We start from the raw sequence: 19,949 nt of genomic DNA on the forward strand, positions 1-19,949 counted from the left end.
CATTTTCTAGGACTAAACAATTGGGAGTAAGTTTACTTTAGCTGGCAATCTCTTCACTTCGGGGAATGACCACTTAATCAAAAGATCTTCCATCAAATTGTGAGTCAGCGGGGCCTCAAGAGGAACTTACAGATACTCGAGTAGTTATTGACTGGTAAATTGGTGCCTGTCTTATTTTTCCCCACCCATTTTCTCAAGGACTCCTTTGCTTGGGTATTAGATCCCAGGTGTAACAGCTGGTGGACTCTATCTTATGAAAGCAAACAATTTATGTTTACCTGATAAATTAATTTCTTTCATGGTGGTGAGCGTTCACAAGACCTGGCCACGTTTATTATTTAAATTGGCAGCAGTTTTAGTTAGCACCTCATTTACCGCATTTTGTCCTTTCCTACCTTTCTGTTTTTTATCCTCTCTTGGCTATACATATATTGACTGAGATACCACAGAGGAGGGAGGGATTAAAAACTCTTGGAATATTAGGGTATCTTTGCCTTCTCCTAGTGGCCAGGAGGTGAATCCCAGGTGTAATGATTCATAAACTTACACCACCATGAAATAAATGAATTTATCAGGTGAGCATATGTGAAACCAAAGCGGTTTAAATTTAATGTGAAGCCAACAGGAAGAGCATGTACAACTGTCACCCAGGACACTATTGCTTTTCGAATGATAGCAAGAACATGCACAGAACATTCTACACAGGAATATTTTCAAAAACAAAAGCAGTTTTATATTTGAAAACAATCTGTCTTATTATAGGTCCTTGACAAAACCTTATTCCTCTTGTACATTGTATTTTTTTATTGTCTCAATAAAATATATTTAAAGGGACACAAAACCCAATTTTTTTTCTTTTGTGATTTAGAGAGAGCAAGTAATTTTAACTCTTTTGTGACCGGGTTATAATGTCTACATCGGAACAACGTTCTGATGTAGACATATTGAAATCACGCGATTGTGCAAACGTTCGAGAGATTTCAATTATGGGATTGGGTCTGGGGGGCGTCGGCATCCCTATGATGCTAGGAACGCCCTCCAGACCACGATCAGTAGGCTTCAGGACAGCCGTTGGCTATAACGTATTCCGTCATAACGGCTTTAAAGCCCAGCGCTGTTGTGACGGGATACAACGGCAGGAAAAGGTTAAATAACTTTCCAATTTACTTCTATTATCTTCTATTTGTTTTATTATCTTGTTCTTTGTTGAAAATCATGCCAAGGAGGCTCAGAAGCAGCAATGCACTACAGGGAACTAGCTGCTGATTGGTGGATTGCATTGGCTCATGCAGTGTGTTCAGCGAACCCCCTGATGTGCATTGCAGTTCCTTCAACCAAAGATACCAAAAGAATAAAACAAATTTGATAATAGAAGTACATTGGTAAATTGTTTACCTTTCATGATTCTGATAGAACATCCAATTTTAAAGAGTCACTGCCATAAGCCAAAGATCACAAATTGTAAAGCAATACAAAAAACAAAACACTAGTGAAATAGCTTTTTATCTTTTATTTAAGAATGTATTCCTTTGCATACTGGCAGGCAGACAACTTTATATCCAATTAATCAATTTACAAAATGTTATTGTACAGTATTTTGCCCACTCAAAGGGTGTTTTGATGGTTAAAGCCTTAAAGTGGAAACTTTCTTTAAAAACCTAGTCCACACATTCCATTTAACCTTTTTTTAATCCCTCAAAGAAAAAAACAAAACAAAACACTATACTCAAAAGGTCTGCATAAAATACCTCAAATATGGGAAAAAAAATTTAAACTTCTTTAGTGCTACAGGTGTTGGCAACCAAACCTTCCAACACAACAGTTAATAAACAGCAGCAAAATGGACGATTATCCACTTGGGATATACAGCTAAAGGCAACTGCATGTGTAAGCACATGAGCCTACCGGAAACATATTTGTTTTGTATCCAAACAAAAATAGAAATGTATCATTGAAGAGGCAATTTGAATTGGCAAATGGGTCCATCTTGACATCAATACCCAGGCAGCTGAATTGTGATTTCTAAAGAAAAGATCTTTGTTAGGGGTCTTCAAAATGATGGGGGGGAATAAAAGATTGAAAAAAAAAATCCCTTAAACAAAACAAAAATAAATTCAACCTTTCATCTCATCTTGCAGTCTGAACTGCATAGTCCGAATGTTTTTTAGTACAACCTCTTCCCACTCAACAGTGCCCCATATGGATATTGTGAGAACTCCATTATGGACAGCAACAGAGCAGGTTTAGTGGAGAGTAAATTTAAGTTCTGTTTACTCATCAGACCCAACTGATCTTTTCTGGGCTCTTTTGCGGGGAGACCTTCTTGGTGAAGCTTTGTCTGTTGGGAGACAAAAAAAAAAAAAGTCAACACAAAGTAATGATCATTAAATACAGCTGCACATCATAAACACATAAAACCAAAAACATTTTGCTTTCATGATGAAACAACTGTCAAATTTACTATTCTCTAATTTGCTTGGTTCTCTAAGTATCATTTGTTGAAAAGCATACCTAGGTAGTTTCAGGAGCAGCAATAAACTACTGGGAGCTAGTTGCAGATTGGTGGCTGCACCTAGCTCCCAGTACTGCGTGGCTGCTAACTTTAAAGATGAGTACCAAGAGAGTAGAGCAAATTTGATAATAAAAGTAAACTGGAAAATAGTATGCTGATATCGGAAAGAAAAATGTTGAGTTTACAGTGTTTCATGGTTTCAGTCTGCTGGGTGACAGAGGTTCCAGCACCTGGAAGGTGCGCCTGATATGTCAGTGCATCCACTTTTTTCTCTTTGGAAATTTGTAAAGTCAGTGCTAGGCCATTTGGGGGCCTGGTTTCTTTAGTATTTCTACAGACCTTTGCTACAGGAGGTGGACCAAAACCTCACACAAGGAGTTGCCTGGGCAGGAGGATTAGTCATACAGATGCTTATATGTGGATCGCATAGACAACGATAGTGTCATGTTATGGTTATTTAACCTATTCTCTACAGCACTATATTGAGAAATCTATGTGATATATTATGGTCATTTAACCTATTTGATATAGGACTGTATTGAGAAATCCACGTGATTATTTTGACCATTTACTAATTATATCACATATAGATAATTCATTTTTACTTTCGGACTTCTATCACTTTTTTCCTTTTAAGATTTTAGTGTATAATTTAATGGAAGCTAGAATATATGGGGGGGGGGAAATAAACTGACTGAACTGTGTTTTTGACTTTTAAAATATTAGACATGCGCCAATATTTGTAATTTGTTATGTAAATCAATAAAGAAGTTATCCTCGATATCCTGAATTTGATTACTTCTGACATCACACATATATTAGAACTGAAGTGCAACTCAAAATAACGCAAACGCTATTCATTTGTACCTCTCCCACGCATGCGCAATAGTCTTCAGTCCTAATTGCCTACGTCACAGTCATAGCACTCACGTGACTATATATAGAGAAAATGCAGCACCTACATCAACACAGAACACAGACAGTGCAGAATTGACAATTTGTAAGTATTTTATGAACTCCTCTAGATAAACAAGCATCTTTCAAATTGATTATACCAACGCTACATGTACATTTATATTAACAAAATTCACATTATTTGCAATGCGCATGCAATCGGGAGCGTGAACAGCATTTAATATGTACATTTTGAGCACCGCAACTGGCCAATATTAAATTAACAAGAAACAACCACTTTATGGGCTGGAGCATATGACGTCAAGGCTGAAATTAAAATATATACATTTTTATGATTAATGCAGATTTGTTGTCAAGATAAAAAAAAAAAAAAAAAAAAGTAATGTATAGAATATTCGTTAAAAGGGACAGTCTAGTCAAAATAAAGGCATGATTCAGATAGGGCATGCAATGTTAAACAACTTTCCAATTTACTTTTAACATCAAATTTGCTTTGTTGTCTTGGTATTCTTTGTTGAAAGATAAACCTAGGTAGGCTCATATGCTAATTTCTAAGCCCTTGAAGGCTGCCTCTTATCTCAGTGTATTTTGACAGCTAGACCGTGCTAGTTCATAGATGTAGTATAGTTAACATTGTGCTCACTCCTGTGGAGTTACCAATGAGTCAGTACTGACTGGCTAAAATGCAAGCCTGTCAAAAGAACTGAAACTAGGGGGCAGTCTTATATACAAGGTAATTAGGGGAAGAAAAAAAAACAATATGACCATGTTGGTTATGCAAACCTGGGGAATGATTAATAAAAGGATCATCTATCTTATTAAAGGGACTGTCTAATCATGATTCAGATAGAGAATGTAAATTTTAAACAATTTTCCAATTTACTTTTAATCATCAATTTTGCTTTGTTCTCTTGGTATTCTTAGTTGAAAGCTAAATCTAGGAGGTTGATATGCTAATTTCTAAGCCCTTGAAGGCTGCCTCTTCTCTCAGGGCATTTTGACAGTTTTCCACCACTAGAGGGTGTTAGTTCATGTGTGTCATATAGATAACACTGTGCTCATGCACGTGGAGTTCAAATGAGCCAGCTCCGATTGGCTAAAATGGATGTCTGTCAAAAGAATTGAAATAAGGGAGCAGTTTGCAGAGGCTTAGATACAAGGTAATTACAGAGGTACAAAGTGTATTTATATAACTGTGTTGGTTATGCAAAACTAGAAAATAGGGCTGCACAATTAATCGCATATGCAATTTAAAACCACAATTAATTGCAGCGATTTAAAAACCGCGAAGGTACGCGAGATGTGGCTATACTGCATTGATTTGGATGTGATTTCTTGCAAACCAGCTCCATCTAATGGTTGCTTTTAGCACATTTGTAAAATGGCTGTTTTACTTTCACTTTCTGTTTGTGATCTTAGTAGCTGCCGATCAATCTATAGAAGTCTAAAAGCAGAGACCATGCAGGAATGAAGAGGAGGGAAAGCCACTTTCTTATATTTCCCCCTAGGGATGTCTGCAGTCTGAAACTTAGGGTATGTAATCATTATGGAACCTCCCACACAATCTCCTGCTCTCTGAGCAACGGTCCAAATACATAGCAGATGCAGTTAACCCCACGGCTGCCAAAAAGGCTAAAACTGCAGTCCCCTCTGCTAGCTAGCTGCTGGGTTAACTGCATTTACAATGTATTTGATATCAGCAAGGCACATCATTTCTGAAAGGAGCAGCCCCCCACCCCTATATGCCTGTATTGGATTACTGCACAGGAGCAGGACTCAGTCAAATGAGTAATAAAGGAATTATCTAGCTTTTTAAACATTAACAATTCTGGAGTAGACTGTCCCTTTGAACTTTAAAATTATATATTAATCAGGTGATCATTTTTGACTAGTTTTATAATCCTTTAAAATTAAAGATATTTTGAATTGCATATCAGAATATATACCATAGTGCGAATAGAAGATATATAAAAAGGATAGTTAAAATAAATAAAAAGTGATACCATATATACTAAAAGTAGTAATGTTGGGACAACTCTTAATACTAGATGGCAGTTTCAGGAACTAAAACAAAACCATGCAATTTAAGCCGCTATGGAACGGGGAAAAAAAAAAAAAAAAATCTCACCTCTTCTACTTTGCACTGAAGCCGCAAGGAAGTAAAAAGAAAGAAAGACAGCAAGAAGGATTAGAAATAAGGAGGACAGGACAGACATTATGGAGAAACAACAACAGCAGATAGTATCAATCACCATTAGAGTTGCCGCCTCGGCCATGTTGTCCTGGACACTTATGAGTTACACATGCTGCAGGGTGTGCAGTAAAGAACATGAATAGTGCTGTACTGGGTCACTATTTTTGTGCTGTCCAGCAGCAGAATGCATTTTCCTCCCTGCAGCATGTGTAACTCATAAATGTTCAGGAAAACATGGCCGATGTTGCAACCCTAGTCACCACATAAAAACAATGATCTTTAAAAAGAGGGTAAACAAAAAGGTCCAGGTTACTACTTGCTGCAACATAATTAGAGTTTTGCCCTATTTCCCTGCTTCTTGCGCAGAAAAGGGTACAAAAAAGGTATAGATGTGAATGCATAACATTCTAAGGCCTAGATTTAGAGTTCGGCGGTAAAAGGGCTGTTAACGCTCCGCGGGCTTTTTTCTGGCCGCACCATAAATTTAACTCTGGTATTGAGAGTTAAAACAAATGCTGCGTTAGGCTCCAAAAAAGGAGCGTAGGGCATTTTTACCGCAAATGCAACTCTCGATACCAGAGTTGCTTACGGACGCGGCCGGCATCAAAAACGTGCTCGTGCACGATTCTCCCATAGGAAACAATGGGGCTGTTTGAGCTGAAAAAAAACCTAACACCTGCAAAAAAGCAGCGTTCAGCTCCTAACGCAGCCCCATTGTTTCCTATGGGAAAACACTTCCTACGTCTGCACCTAACACTCTAACATGTACCCCGAGTCTAAACACCCCTAACCTTACACTTATTAACCCCTAATCTGCCGCCCCCGCTATCGCTGACCCCTGCATTACACTTTTAACCCCTAATCTTCCGCTCCGTAAACCGCCGCAACCTACGTTATCCCTATGTACCCCTAATCTGCTGCCCTAACATCGCCGACCCCTATGTTATATTTATTAACCCCTAATCTGCCCCCCACAACGTCGCCGACACCTACCTACACTTATTAACCCCTAATCTGCCGAGCGGACCTGAGCGCTACAATAATAAAGTTATTAACCCCTAATCCGCCTCACTAACCCTATCATAAATAGTATTAACCCCTAATCTGCCCTCCCTAACATCGCCGACACCTACCTTCAATTATTAACCCCTAATCTTCCGATCGGAGCTCACCGCTATTCTAATAAATGTATTAACCCCTAAAGCTAAGTCTAACCCTAACACTAACACCCCCCCTAACTTAAATATAATTTACATATAACGAAATAAATTAACTCTTATTAAATAAATTATTCCTATTTAAAGCTAAATACTTACCTGTAAAATAAACCCTAATATAGCTACAATATAAATTATAATTATATTTTAGCTATTTTAGGATTAATATTTATTTTACAGGCAACTTGGTATTTATTTTAACTAGGTACAATAGCTATTAAATAGTTAAGAACTATTTAATAGCTACCTAGTTAAAATAATTACAAAATTACCTGTAAAATAAATCCTAACCTAAGATATAATTAAACCTAACACTACCCTATCAATAAAATAATTAAATAAACTACCTACAATTACCTACAATTAACCTAACACTACACTATCAATAAATTAAATAAACACAATTGCTACAAATAACTACAATTAAATAAACTAGCTAAAGTACAAAAAATAAAAAAGAACTAAGTTACAGAAAATAAAAAAATATTTACAAACATAAGAAATATATTACAACAATTTTAAACTAATTACACCTACTCTAAGCCCCCTAATAAAATAACAAAGCCCCCCAAAATATAAAATTCCCTACCCTATTCTAAATTAGAAAAGTTACAAGCTCTTTTACCTTACCAGCCCTGAACAGGGCCCTTTGCGGGGCATGCCCCAAGAAGTTCAGCTCTTTTGCCTGTAAAAGAAAACATACAATACCCCCCCCCCAACATTACAACCCACCACCCACATACCCCTAATCTAACCCAAACCCCCCTTAAATAAACCTAACACTAAGCCCATGAAGATCTTCCTACCTTGTCTTCACCATACCAGGTTCACCGATCCGTCCTGGCTCCGATATCTTCATCCAACCCAAGCGGGGGCTAGACATCCACTGAAGAAGTCCAGAAGAGGGTCCAAAGTCTTCCTCCTATCCGGCAAGAAGAGGACATCCGGACCGGCAAACATCTTCTCCAAGCGGCATCTTCGATCTTCTTCCATCCGGTGCGGAGCGGGTCCATCTTGAAGCAGGCGACGCGGATCCATCCTCTTCTTCCGATGTCTCCCGACGAATGACGGTTCCTTTAAGGGACGTCATCCAAGATGGCGTCCCTCGAATTCCGATTGGCTGATAGGATTCTATCAGCCAATCGGAATTAAGGTAGGAATTTTCTGATTGGCTGATGGAATCAGCCAATCAGAATCAAGTTCAATCCGATTGGCTGATCCAATCAGCCAATCAGATTGAGCTCGCATTCTATTGGCTGTTCCGATCAGCCAATAGAATGCGAGCTCAATCTGATTGGCTGATTGGATCAGCCAATCGGATTGAACTTGATTCTGATTGGCTGATTCCATCAGCCAATCAGAAAATTCCTACCTTAATTCCGATTGGCTGATAGAATCCTATCAGCCAATCGGAATTCGAGGGACGCCATCTTGGATGACGTCCATTAAAGGAACCGTCATTCGTCGGGAGACATCGGAAGAAGAGGATGGATCCGCGTCGCCTGCTTCAAGATGGACCCGCTCCGCACCGGATGGAAGAAGATCGAAGATGCCGCTTGGAGAAGATGTTTGCCGGTCCGGATGTCCTCTTCTTGCCGGATAGGAGGAAGACTTTGGACCCTCTTCTGGACTTCTTCAGTGGATGTCTAGCCCCCGCTTGGGTTGGATGAAGATATCGGAGCCAGGACGGATCGGTGAACCTGGTATGGTGAAGACAAGGTAGGAAGATCTTCATGGGCTTAGTGTTAGGTTTATTTAAGGGGGGTTTGGGTTAGATTAGGGGTATGTGGGTGGTGGGTTGTAATGTTGGGGGGGGGTATTGTATGTTTTCTTTTACAGGCAAAAGAGCTGAACTTCTTGGGGCATGCCCCGCAAAGGGCCCTGTTCAGGGCTGGTAAGGTAAAAGAGCTTGTAACTTTTCTAATTTAGAATAGGGTAGGGAATTTTTTATTTTGGGGGGCTTTGTTATTTTATTAGGGGGCTTAGAGTAGGTGTAATTAGTTTAAAATTGTTGTAATATATTTCTTATGTTTGTAAATATTTTTTTATTTTCTGTAACTTAGTTCTTTTTTATTTTTTGTACTTTAGCTAGTTTATTTAATTGTAGTTATTTGTAGCAATTGTGTTTATTTAATTTATTGATAGTGTAGTGTTAGGTTAATTGTAGGTAATTGTAGGTAGTTTATTTAATTATTTTATTGATAGGGTAGTGTTAGGTTTAATTATATCTTAGGTTAGGATTTATTTTACAGGTAATTTTGTAATTATTTTAACTAGGTAGCTATTAAATAGTTCTTAACTATTTAATAGCTATTGTACCTAGTTAAAATAAATACCAAGTTGCCTGTAAAATAAATATTAATCCTAAAATAGCTAAAATATAATTATAATTTATATTGTAGCTATATTAGGGTTTATTTTACAGGTAAGTATTTAGCTTTAAATAGGAATAATTTATTTAATAAGAGTTAATTTATTTCGTTATATGTAAATTATATTTAAGTTAGGGGGGTGTTAGTGTTAGGGTTAGACTTAGCTTTAGGGGTTAATACATTTATTAGAATAGCGGTGAGCTCCGATCGGAAGATTAGGGGTTAATAATTGAAGGTAGGTGTCGGCGATGTTAGGGAGGGCAGATTAGGGGTTAATACTATTTATGATAGGGTTAGTGAGGCGGGTTAGGGGTTAATAACTTTATTATAGTAGCGGTGCGGTCCGCTCGGCAGATTAAGGGTTAATAAGTGTAGGCAGGTGTCGGCGACGTTGAGGGGGGCAGATTAGGGGTTAATAAATATAATATAGGGGTCGGCGGTGTTAGGGGCAGCAGATTAGGGGTACATAAGTATAACGTAGGTGGCGGTCGGCAGATTAGGGGTTAAAATTTTTAATCGAGTGGCGGCGATGTGGGGGGAGCTCGGTTTAGGGGTACATAGGTAGTTTATGGGTGTTAGTGTACTTTAGGGTACAGTAGTTAAGAGCTTTATAAACCGGCGTTAGCCAGAAAGCTCTTAACTCCTGCTATTTTCAGGCGGCTGGAATCTTGTCGTTAGAGCTCTAACGCTCACTGCAGAAACGACTCTAAATACCGGCGTTAGGAAGATCCCATTGAAAAGATAGGCTACGCAAATGGCGTAGGGGGATCTGCGGTATGGAAAAGTCGCGGCTGAAAAGTGAGCGTTAGACCCTTTAATCACTGACTCCAAATACCAGCGGGCGCCCAAAACCAGCGTTAGGAGCCTCTAACGCTGGTTTTGACGGCTACCGCCGAACTCTAAATCTAGGCCTATTATTGCAGCATTTAGAGCATTATTGTTCAACTTCAGTCTGAGGACAACACATAGCCCAGAGTGATGTTTATTAAATCTCCTTTGCTGTGGTCAATTAAAGGGATATGAAATCCAAAATTTCTCTTTCATGATAGAGCATGCGATTTTAAACAATTTTCTAATTTACTTCTATTATCAACTTTCCTCATTCTTTTGGCATCTTTTTTTGAAAAGCAGGGACATAAGCTAAGGAGCCTTCCAATGTCTGGAACACTAGATGGCAACAGTTTTGCAAGAATGTTTTCCATTTGCAGGAGTACTAGATGGCAGCACTATTTCCTCCAGACACCTACCTAGGTATCTCTTAAAGGATATAATGGGAATGAAGCAAATTTGATAAAAAAAATAAATAAATTCCAATTTACTATTTTTTTATTTTATTTTTTTATTGTATGCTCTGAATAACAAATTGTTTTGGGTTTCATATACCTTTAAAGATAAAAAAAACAAAAAAAAACAAAAAACTTTTCAAATCAACTTTTCAGGAAGGTATAAAAATAAATAAAACAAGTGATAGATATACATTATGTACACATATATACATACACACATATATATTCTTTAAATGCTACAAGGTTAATATTCAGAGATATCACATTATCTATGACCCAATATAACAGATACAAGACTGCATTGTGAACTACTGAATAGTTAAATGTGGGTTAAAGGGATAGTAAACGTAAAAAAACACAAAACAAAAAAAACAACACCTTACATAAATGACGTGCATAGTGCAGAATTATGTAAGATCTTAGCGACAGCTTTAAAAAAAAAAAAAAAAAAAAAACCCTAAAGATTTCAGAGTTTTTTAGCCCCCCAAAGCTATACTATCCCTGTTTCCTCCCCAGGCTCTTCTGATCAGGTCTGCTTTTCAAAAGCAATTCTCAGGCACCGATCACGCTACTAAACTAAATATAGCACGCTCCCACTACATTTACTTCAATAGCGTGATAGGGCGCACCAGCAAATTGCTTTTGAAAAGAAGACTTGATCAGATGAGCCTGGAGAGAAAAGAAGACTTGATCAGAAGAGCCTGGAGAGGAAACAAGGTAATTTTGTAGGGGGGAATAAAACCTCTGAAATCTTATGTTTTATGCTTACTGTCCATTTAATATAATCTACAAAAAAGGAGAAAAAAAAAAAAAAAAGTACATACTGATCTGGCTCAGGGTCTCAGGAGGAATCCAGCTCATATCTACATCATTTTGGTTGGATGTGCCCATCTCCACTTTTTGGGCTGGTCTCTTCCTCTGCAGAAAAACAGAACATAATTTGTAATCACCTCAATGTTTAATATGAGAAGCAAGCAAGTCAATAATGCTTAAGTGCCGCAGGTCTTTCTCAAATGAACAAGTTTTATTAATAAACCTTGTTTATTTGATGAGAAAGACCTGTGAGTGCATTACTTTGGAAGGAAAAAAAAGAAAGAAAGAGAAAGAGAGAAAAAGAGAGACCTTGTAAGTTGGTGACTAAAATCCCAAATTTTAAAGTAAAAGCTAAGGTGATTTTTTTTTCCCAGGCAATTTCTGAAGCATTTAAAAATCTTTTTTGTTTATATATAAGTGAATGTGCGCCATACACCACTGTTGTGTGTGCATGCCCTACAGACATATATACATCCATATCTCCGTTTTTAAAAAAGATTTATTACAAATATATGTAGACATACCTTTCTAGATTCAAGAAGCTGATGAAGACCAACTATCGTAAGTAGCCCAAGTCCACCAAGGAACACATACAGGAAGATGCTGTGTGTAGGGAAAAAAAAAAAAAAAACACTTAACTACATATAAAAAACAAACTAAAACAAAACTGAAAAATATATATAAATGATGCAGTAGTTTTTAGAAGTAACTGCTACATTCCTGTTTTTTTTGCATTAAAAAAAAAAAAAAAAAAAAAAAAAAAAAAAAAAAGGAGTACAGCCTGAAGTGTATTTTTGGAAATGGGACTTACGTTTCACCATCCAAACCATCTTCTCTCTCAATTATGGTAACAGTCTGATTAAAGACAGCATCTTGAAACGAATTTCCCTAAAATATGAAAAACAGTAACATAGTAGACGAGGTTGAAAAAAAAGACAGAAGTCCGTTTAACCTATACAAATCTGAATATAGTTAAAAAAAGCTCCAGCTGATGTTAAATTAATAGCATTAAAAGCAAGCAATCATATCCCTGAATTCTGTTTGTAGTCAGAAATGTATCTAAACCATTTTTAAATGTATCTAAGGTATTGGTATTTATTACCTCCTTAGGTAACGAGTTTAACAATTTGATTACTCTTAGTGAAGGGAAAAAAACCCAAACCAAAACCTTTACGTTGCAGGAAATTAAATCTCCTTTCCTCCAGCCTTAAAATTGTGATCCTCACAAACAGAGATTCTGCCATCTCTGCTGTATATGGGCATTGAATATAGTTATATAAAAGTAATCATGTCACTTCTCAAGCCCCTTTTTCTAGAGAAACTGACCCAGTTTGGCTAACCCTCTCCTCATAGCTTAAATTCTCAATTCCCCTTATTAGCTTTGTGGCCCTTCTCTGGACTTTTTCTAAATCTGCAATATCTCTTTCATGTAATTGGCAAGAGTCCATGAGCTAGTGACGTATGGGATATACAATCCTACCAGGAGGGGCAAAGTTTCTCAAACCTCAAATGCCTATAAATACACCCCTCACAACACCCACAATTCAGTTTTACAAACTTTGCCTCCTATGGAGGCGGTGAAGTAAAGTTTGTGCTAAGATTTCTACGTTGACATGCGCTTCTCAGCATTTTGAAGCCCGATTCCTCTCAGAGTACAGCGAATGTCAGAGGGATGTGAAGGGAGTATCACCTATTGAATGCAATGATTTCCCTAACGGGGGTCTATTTCATAGGTTCTCTGTTATCGGTCGTAGAGATTTATCTCCTACCTCCCTTTTCAGATCGACGATATACTCTCATGTACCATTACCTCTACTGATAACTGTTTCAGTACTGGTTTGGCTATCTGCTATATGTGGATGGGTGCCTTTCGGTAAGTATGTTTTTATTACTTAAGACACCTCAGCTATGGTTTTGCACTTTATGCATTAATATAAAGTTCTAAATATCAGTGTTAATTTTGTCGACTAAAACTAGACTAAAATGATTATAAAACTAAAGAAATTCTAATGACTAAAATACGACTAAAACTAAAATGACATTTTAGTCAAAAGACTATGACTAAAACTAAATCAAAATGACATTTTAGTCAAAAGACTATGACTAAAACTAAATCAAAATTTGCTGACAAAAACATTTTATGCAAGTTGTTATAATCAATACATATTCAATTACTCCTCTTTCGTAAAATTTACGAAACTTAATTTTATTAAATTTTAAGATAAAGACATGTTATATACCACAACAGTTAAAGCTGTTAAATCTATATTGCATGTTCAAACCTTAATACCATAAAAGAAAACAGGTTAATAAACCTTTACTCCAGGAGTTTATAATAAGTTTGGAAGTTGTAGAGCAGTGCTAATATTGTTGCTGAAACATTTTTGAATCTGTGAACAATCAATGGATTCTTCCTATAGAAATAAGCATAACCCACAAATATGGGTTTAAGTTATGCTGTGCCTGTGCTAGCTGCAGAAACTTTTTGTTGTGTTGAGTTTCTTGATACTTGTTTTAATTATTAACAGAGAACTGTTAAAGTTTTTATATTGGGTAATATGTTCAATACAGCCAATACAGTTTTTTTTTTTTTATATTTTAAAGTTGCACTTCTGTTTGTTTATAAAACTTGGTTTTATTTAATTTTAAGTTTAATAAAGATGTTACATATCACAACGGTTAAATCTGTGTCTGTATTGCATGTTTAAACCTTAACACCTGTTAATATTTATGGTATTATGTTTACTCCTGGAGTATATAATCAGTTTGCAAATGATAGAGAAATGCTTAAATAATGCATTACACTTTAACTAAACCCCTTAGATTTTAGTTGACTAAAATCTACTGGAAATTTAGTCGACTAAAATGTATTGGAGATTCAGTCGACTAAAACAATTCAGATGACTAAAATACGACTAAAACTAAAATGGCATTTTAGTCAAAAGACTAAAACTAAGACTAAATTGAAACTTGCCGTCAAAATTAACACTGCTAAATATATGTATTGTACTTATATTTGCCATGAGTCAGGTTCATGCATTTCCTTTTTGCAGATTGTCCGTTTGATATTTAGGGAAAATAAACATATTTAGAAATATTTTTCTTACCTGGGGTTTAGTCTTTTTTAATGGACTACTTTTTTTCTTGCAAATTGCGGGCAGTACTAGGCCCGCAGGTGCGCCAAATGCTAGACTTTATTGCGTCATTTTTGGTGTGAGAATTTTTTGCCGCGAAAAGTACGTCCGTTGACGCAAGTTCGTCATTTCCGGGGTCGTAGTTGACGCCGAAGCCTTACACACGGTTGCGTCGTTAGTGACGCAAGTGTGTCATTTCCGGATATTGTTGGCGCCAAAAAATTTTCAGTTACGTTGTGCGTCATACTTGGCGCCAACTTTTTTCATTAATTTAATACCCCATTGCTATTTGCCTCTTGCCTTTTTCAATGTCAGAGGGCTATGCTATTTTAATTTTTTCCCCATTCCTGAAACTGGCGTAAGAAAATTGACAAATTTTGCATTTTGCAAGATGTCTAAATCTGATCCTGCCTCAGAAGTATCTGGAACTTTGCTGCCTGATGTTGGTTCTACTAAAGCTAAGTGCATTATATTTCCGAATGTCATTGTATTGGTTATCATGATAAACTTTTACATGCAGATATTGTGTCCATCAGTAAATAGTACATTTCCTGTTCCTTCAACTTTTAATGTACATGTTATACCTATGAAATTTAAAGAATGTTACCGATTCTATTCAGAAGGCTTTGTCTGCTATTCTGACTTCTAATTAATATAAAGGTCTTTTAAAACTTCTCATAAGGTTGATAAAATTTCAAATGACCGACAACATAATGATTTATCCTCCTCTGATGGGAATCTGATTCAGAAAATCCTTCCTCAGATATTGACACTAACAAATCTACTTATTTATTTAAAATTAAGTATTTTCGTTCTTTGTTAAAGAAGTGTTAATTATTTTGGATATCGTGGAAACTAGTCCTCTTGACATTAGAACTAGTAAATTCTGTTTTTAAACCTCCTGTGGTTACTCCAGAGGTTTTTTTCCTGATGCTAGTTCTGTTATGATTTCTAAGGAATGGAATTAGCCGGGTACTTCTTTTATTCCTTCAAAGTTTAAAAAAAATTGTATCCTTTTACCAGCAATTTCTATAGAGTTTTGGGAAAAGATTCTCAAAGTTGATGGGGCTATTTCTACTCTTGCTGAAAGTACCTCTATTCCTATGGAAGATAGTACTTAAGTTCCTTTAGATAGGAAACGTGTATCTTATCTAAGGAAAGCTTATTTATATTCAGGTTGTCTCAGGCCTGCAATTTCTTTGGCTGATGTTGCAGCTGCATCAACTTTTTTGTTGGAGATTTAGCGCAACAAGAATTGGATTCTGATTTATCTAGTATTGTTCGCTTACTGCAACATACTAAATCAGTTCTGATGCCAGTTTTTGATATCATCAAGATTGATGTTGGATCTAGCTATTATTAGCTAGAAGAGTTTTGAGGCTTAAATCTTAGAATGCTGATATAACATTTTAAGTCTAGATTGTCATCTCTTTCTTTCCAAGGTAATAAGAGACCTAAGGGTAAATATAAAGCTTCCAATCGTTTTCGTTCTTTTTGTCAAATAAGGAACAAAAACCGAATCCTTCCCTATGGAATCTGTTTCCAATTCGAAACCTTCATTAAAGTGGAATAAATCCAACCCATTTAAGAAACCAAAAGCCAGCCCCTAAGTACGCATGAAGGTGCGACTTTCATTCCAGCTCAGCTGGTAGGGGGCAGATTAAGGTTTTTTTTCAAGAATGTTTGGATAAATTTGGTCCAAAATTAATGGTTTCAGAGTATCGTCTCTCAGGGGTTTCGAAAAGGATTCTGAGTGAATCCTCCTGTGAGTAGATTTTTTTCTCTCACGCATCCCAGCAAATCCAGTTAAAGCTAAGGTTTTCCTGAAGTGTGTTTCAGACCTGGATTTTTAGGGGTAGTCATGCCAGTTCCTTTTCAGGAACAAGGTCTGGGGTTTTATTCAAATCTATTTATTGTCCCAAATAAGGAAATTTCATTCAGACCAATTCTGGATCTGAAAGTTTTGAATAGTTATGCAAGAGTACCAATTTTCAAATGGTGACTTTAAGGACTGTTCTGTCTTTTATTCAGCATGGATTGCAGGATGTATACCTTCATATTCTGATTCATTCAGATCATTATCAGTTCCTGAGATTCTCTTTTCTAGACAAGCGTTACCAATTCGTTGCTTTTCCATTTGGACTAGGAACCGCTCAAAGAATCTTTTTTAAAGGTTCTAGGTGCCTGCTTTATGGAAACCAGAGAGCAGGGTATTGTGGCGTTTCCTTATTTGGACGATATCTTGGTACTAGCTCAGTCTTTCCGTTCTGCAGAATCTCACACTACTCAACTAGTGTTGTTTCTTCGAAAAACATGGTTGGAGGATCAATTTACCAAAAAGTTTCTTGATTCCTCAGAGAAGGGTCACCTCTTTAAGTTTTCAGATAGAGACAGAGTCATGGACACTGAATCTAACAGACAAGAGACGTTTGAAAGTGGTTGCAGCCTGTTGGCACCTTCAGTCTCAGTCATCCCCGTCAGTGGTTATGTGCATGGAAAATATAGGTCTCATGACTGCAGCATTGGACGAGATTCCCTTTGCCCGTTCTCACATAAGACCTCTCCAGCTTTGTTTGCTGAATCCATGGTGCAGGGATTATACAAAGATATCACAATTAATATCCTTAAATCCCAAAGTTCGACACCAGTCTGACGTGGTGGTAAATCACCAGCGTTTAGTTCAAGGGGCTTCTTTGTTCGGCTAACCTGGTCTATGATCTCTACAGATGCAAGTCTTTCAGGTTGGGGAGCTGTTTGGGGATCTCTGACAGCACAAGGGGTTTGGAAATCTCAAGAGGCGAGATTACCAATCAATATTTTAGAACTCCGTGCAATTCTCAGAGCTCTTCAGTTTTGGCCTCTGTTAAAGAGAGAACTGTTCATTTATTTTCAAACAGACAATATCACAAACAGTGGCATTTGTCAATCAGCAGGGTGGGACTCACAGTCCACAAGCTATGAAAGAAGTATCTCGGATACTTGCTTGGGCGGAATCCAGCTCCTGTCTAATTTCTGCGGTGCATTTCCCAGGTATAGACCTTGGGAGGCAGATTATCTCAGCCGTCAGACTTTATATCCTGGGGAGTGGTCCCTCCATCCAGATGTGTTTTCTCAGATTGTTCAGATATGGGGTCTTCTACAGATAGATCTGATGGCCTCTCATCGAAACAAGAGACTTCCCAGATGCCTGTCCAGGTTCAGGGATTTTCAGGCGGAAGCAGTGGGTGCGCTGACACTTCCTTGGTGTTATTATCCTGCTTATATTTTCCCGCCTCTAGTTCTTCTTCCAAGAGTGATCTCCAGAATCATCATGGAACAATCGTTTGTGTTGCTGGTGGCTCCAGCATGGCATCACAGGTTTTGGTATGCGGGTCTTGTTCGGATATCCAGCTGCCAACCTTTGCCACTTTTGTTAAGGCCGGACCTACTGTCTCAAGGTCCGTTTTTTCCCCATCAGATTTTCAAATCATTAAATTTGAAGGTATGGAAATTGATCGCTTAGTGCCAAGTTATAGAGGTTTCTCTGACTCAGTGATTAATACTATGTTACAAGCTCGTAAATCTGTCTCTTGAAAGATTTATTATCGAGTTTGGAAGACTTACATTTCATGGTGTTCTTCTCAAATTCTCTTGGCATTCTTTTAGAGTTTCAAGAATTTTACAGTTTCTTCAGGATGGGTTGGATAAGGGTTTGTCTGCAAGTTCCTTGAAGGGACAAATCTCTGCTCTGTTTTATTCACAGAAAGATTGTTAAACTTCCTGATATTCACTGTTTTGTACAGGCTTTAGTTGGTATTAAGCCGGTCATTAAATTAATCTCTCCTCCTTGGAGTCTTAATTTGGTTTGCAGGGCTTTACAGGCTCCTCCATTTTGAGCCTATGCATTCTTTGGACATTTAACTACTTTCTTGGAAAGTATTGTTCCTTTTGGCCATCTCTTCTGCTAGAAGAGTTTCTGAGTTATCTGCTCTTTCTTGTGAATTTCCTTTTCTGATTTTTCATCAGGATAAGGCGGTTTTGCGGACTTCATTTAAATTTTTTCCTAAGGTTGTGAATTCTAACATTAGTAGAGAAATTGTTGTCCCTTCCTTGTGTCCTAATCCAAAGAATTCTTTGGAAAGATCCTTACATTCTTTGGATGTGGTGAGAGCTTTGAAATATTATATTGAAACTACTAAAGTTTTCAGGAAGACTTTTAGGCTATTTGTTATATTTTCTGGTCCTAGGAAAGGTCAGAAAGCTTCTGCTATTTCCTTGGTTTCTTGGTTAAAGCTTTTGATTCTTCAAACTTATTGGAGTCGGGTCAGGCCCCGCCTCAGAGATTTACAGCTCATTCTACTAGATCAGTCTCCACTTCGTGGGCTTTTAAGAATGAAGCTTCAGTTGATCAAATTTGCAAAGCGTCAACTTGGTCTTCTTTACATAAATTTACTAAATTCTACCGTTTTGATGTATTTGCTTCTTCAGAAGCAGTTTGATTCTTCTGCTGATGTTTTAAGTTTTTCTTGTCATTAAAGAATAAACTTATATTTTGGGTTGTAGACTATTTTTTCAGCGGAAAATGGCTGTTTATTTCTATCCCTCCCTCTCTAGTGACTCTTGTGTGGAGTTCCACATCTTGGGTATTGATATCCCATAAGTCACTAGCTCATGGACTCTTGCCAATTACATGAAAGAAAAACAAAATTTATGCTTACCTGATAAATTTATTTCTCTTGTGGTGTATCCAGTCCACGGATTCATCCATTACTTGTGGGATATTCTCCTTCCCAACAGGAAGCTGCAAGAGGATCACCCACAGCAGAGCTGTCTATATAGCTCCTCCCCTAACTGCCACCTCCAGTCATTCGACCGAAGACAAGCAAGAGAAAGGAGAAACTATAGGGTGCAGTGGTGACTGTAGTTTAAAAATTAAAAAACACCTGCCTTAAAATGACAGGGCGGGCCGTGGCTGGATACACCACAAGAGAAATAAATTTATCAGGTAAGCATAAATTGTGTTTTCTCTTGTAAGGTGTATCCAGTCCACGGATTCATCCATTACTTGTGGGATACCAATACTATAGGACACGGATGAAGGGAGGGACAAGGCAGGCGCTTAAATGGAGGGCACCACTGCCTGCAAGACCTTTCTCCCAAAAATAGCCTCCGAAGAATCAAAAGTATCAAATTTGTAGAATTTAGAAAAAGTATGAAGCGAAGACCAAGTCGCCGCCTTACAAATCTGTTCAACAGAAGCCTCATTTTTAAAGGCCCATGTGGAAGCCATCACTCTAGTGGAATGAGCTGTAATTCTTTCAGGAGGCTGCTGGCCAGCAGTCTCATAAGCTAAGCGGATTATACTTCTTAACCAAAAAGAAAGAGAAGTTGCTGAAGCCTTTTGGCCTCTTCTCTGTCCAGAGTAGACAACAAACAATGCCGATGTTTGACGAAAATCCTTAGTAGCTTGTAAATAAAACTTTAAAGCACGAACCACGTCAAGATTATGTAATAGACGTTCCTTCTT

General features: G+C 37.4%; 1 protein-coding gene across 2 annotated transcripts in view; it reads right to left on the minus strand.

Moving 5' to 3' along the window:
- Positions 1-1,495: 1,495 nt before the first annotated feature.
- The window catches only part of SSR1 (signal sequence receptor subunit 1), a 33,178-nt gene continuing 14,724 nt past the window's right edge, over positions 1,496-19,949 (minus strand). Inside the window, exons 5-8 of one of the 2 annotated variants that reach the window (XM_053714712.1) lie at positions 12,121-12,197; positions 11,834-11,912; positions 11,321-11,414; positions 1,496-2,338 (exon numbers count right to left, since the gene is read on the minus strand). In XM_053714712.1, the coding sequence (XP_053570687.1) occupies positions 2,271-2,338; positions 11,321-11,414; positions 11,834-11,912; positions 12,121-12,197 (318 nt within the window). In that variant the 3' untranslated portion in view covers positions 1,496-2,270. Of the gene's footprint in view, positions 2,339-5,496; positions 5,571-11,320; positions 11,415-11,833; positions 11,913-12,120; positions 12,198-19,949 lie in introns of those variants that run through there. The other variant, XM_053714714.1, reaches the window with a different exon arrangement.

This window comes from Bombina bombina, chromosome 5, assembly GCF_027579735.1.
Source record: "Bombina bombina isolate aBomBom1 chromosome 5, aBomBom1.pri, whole genome shotgun sequence".
NCBI lineage: Eukaryota > Metazoa > Chordata > Amphibia > Anura > Bombinatoridae > Bombina > Bombina bombina.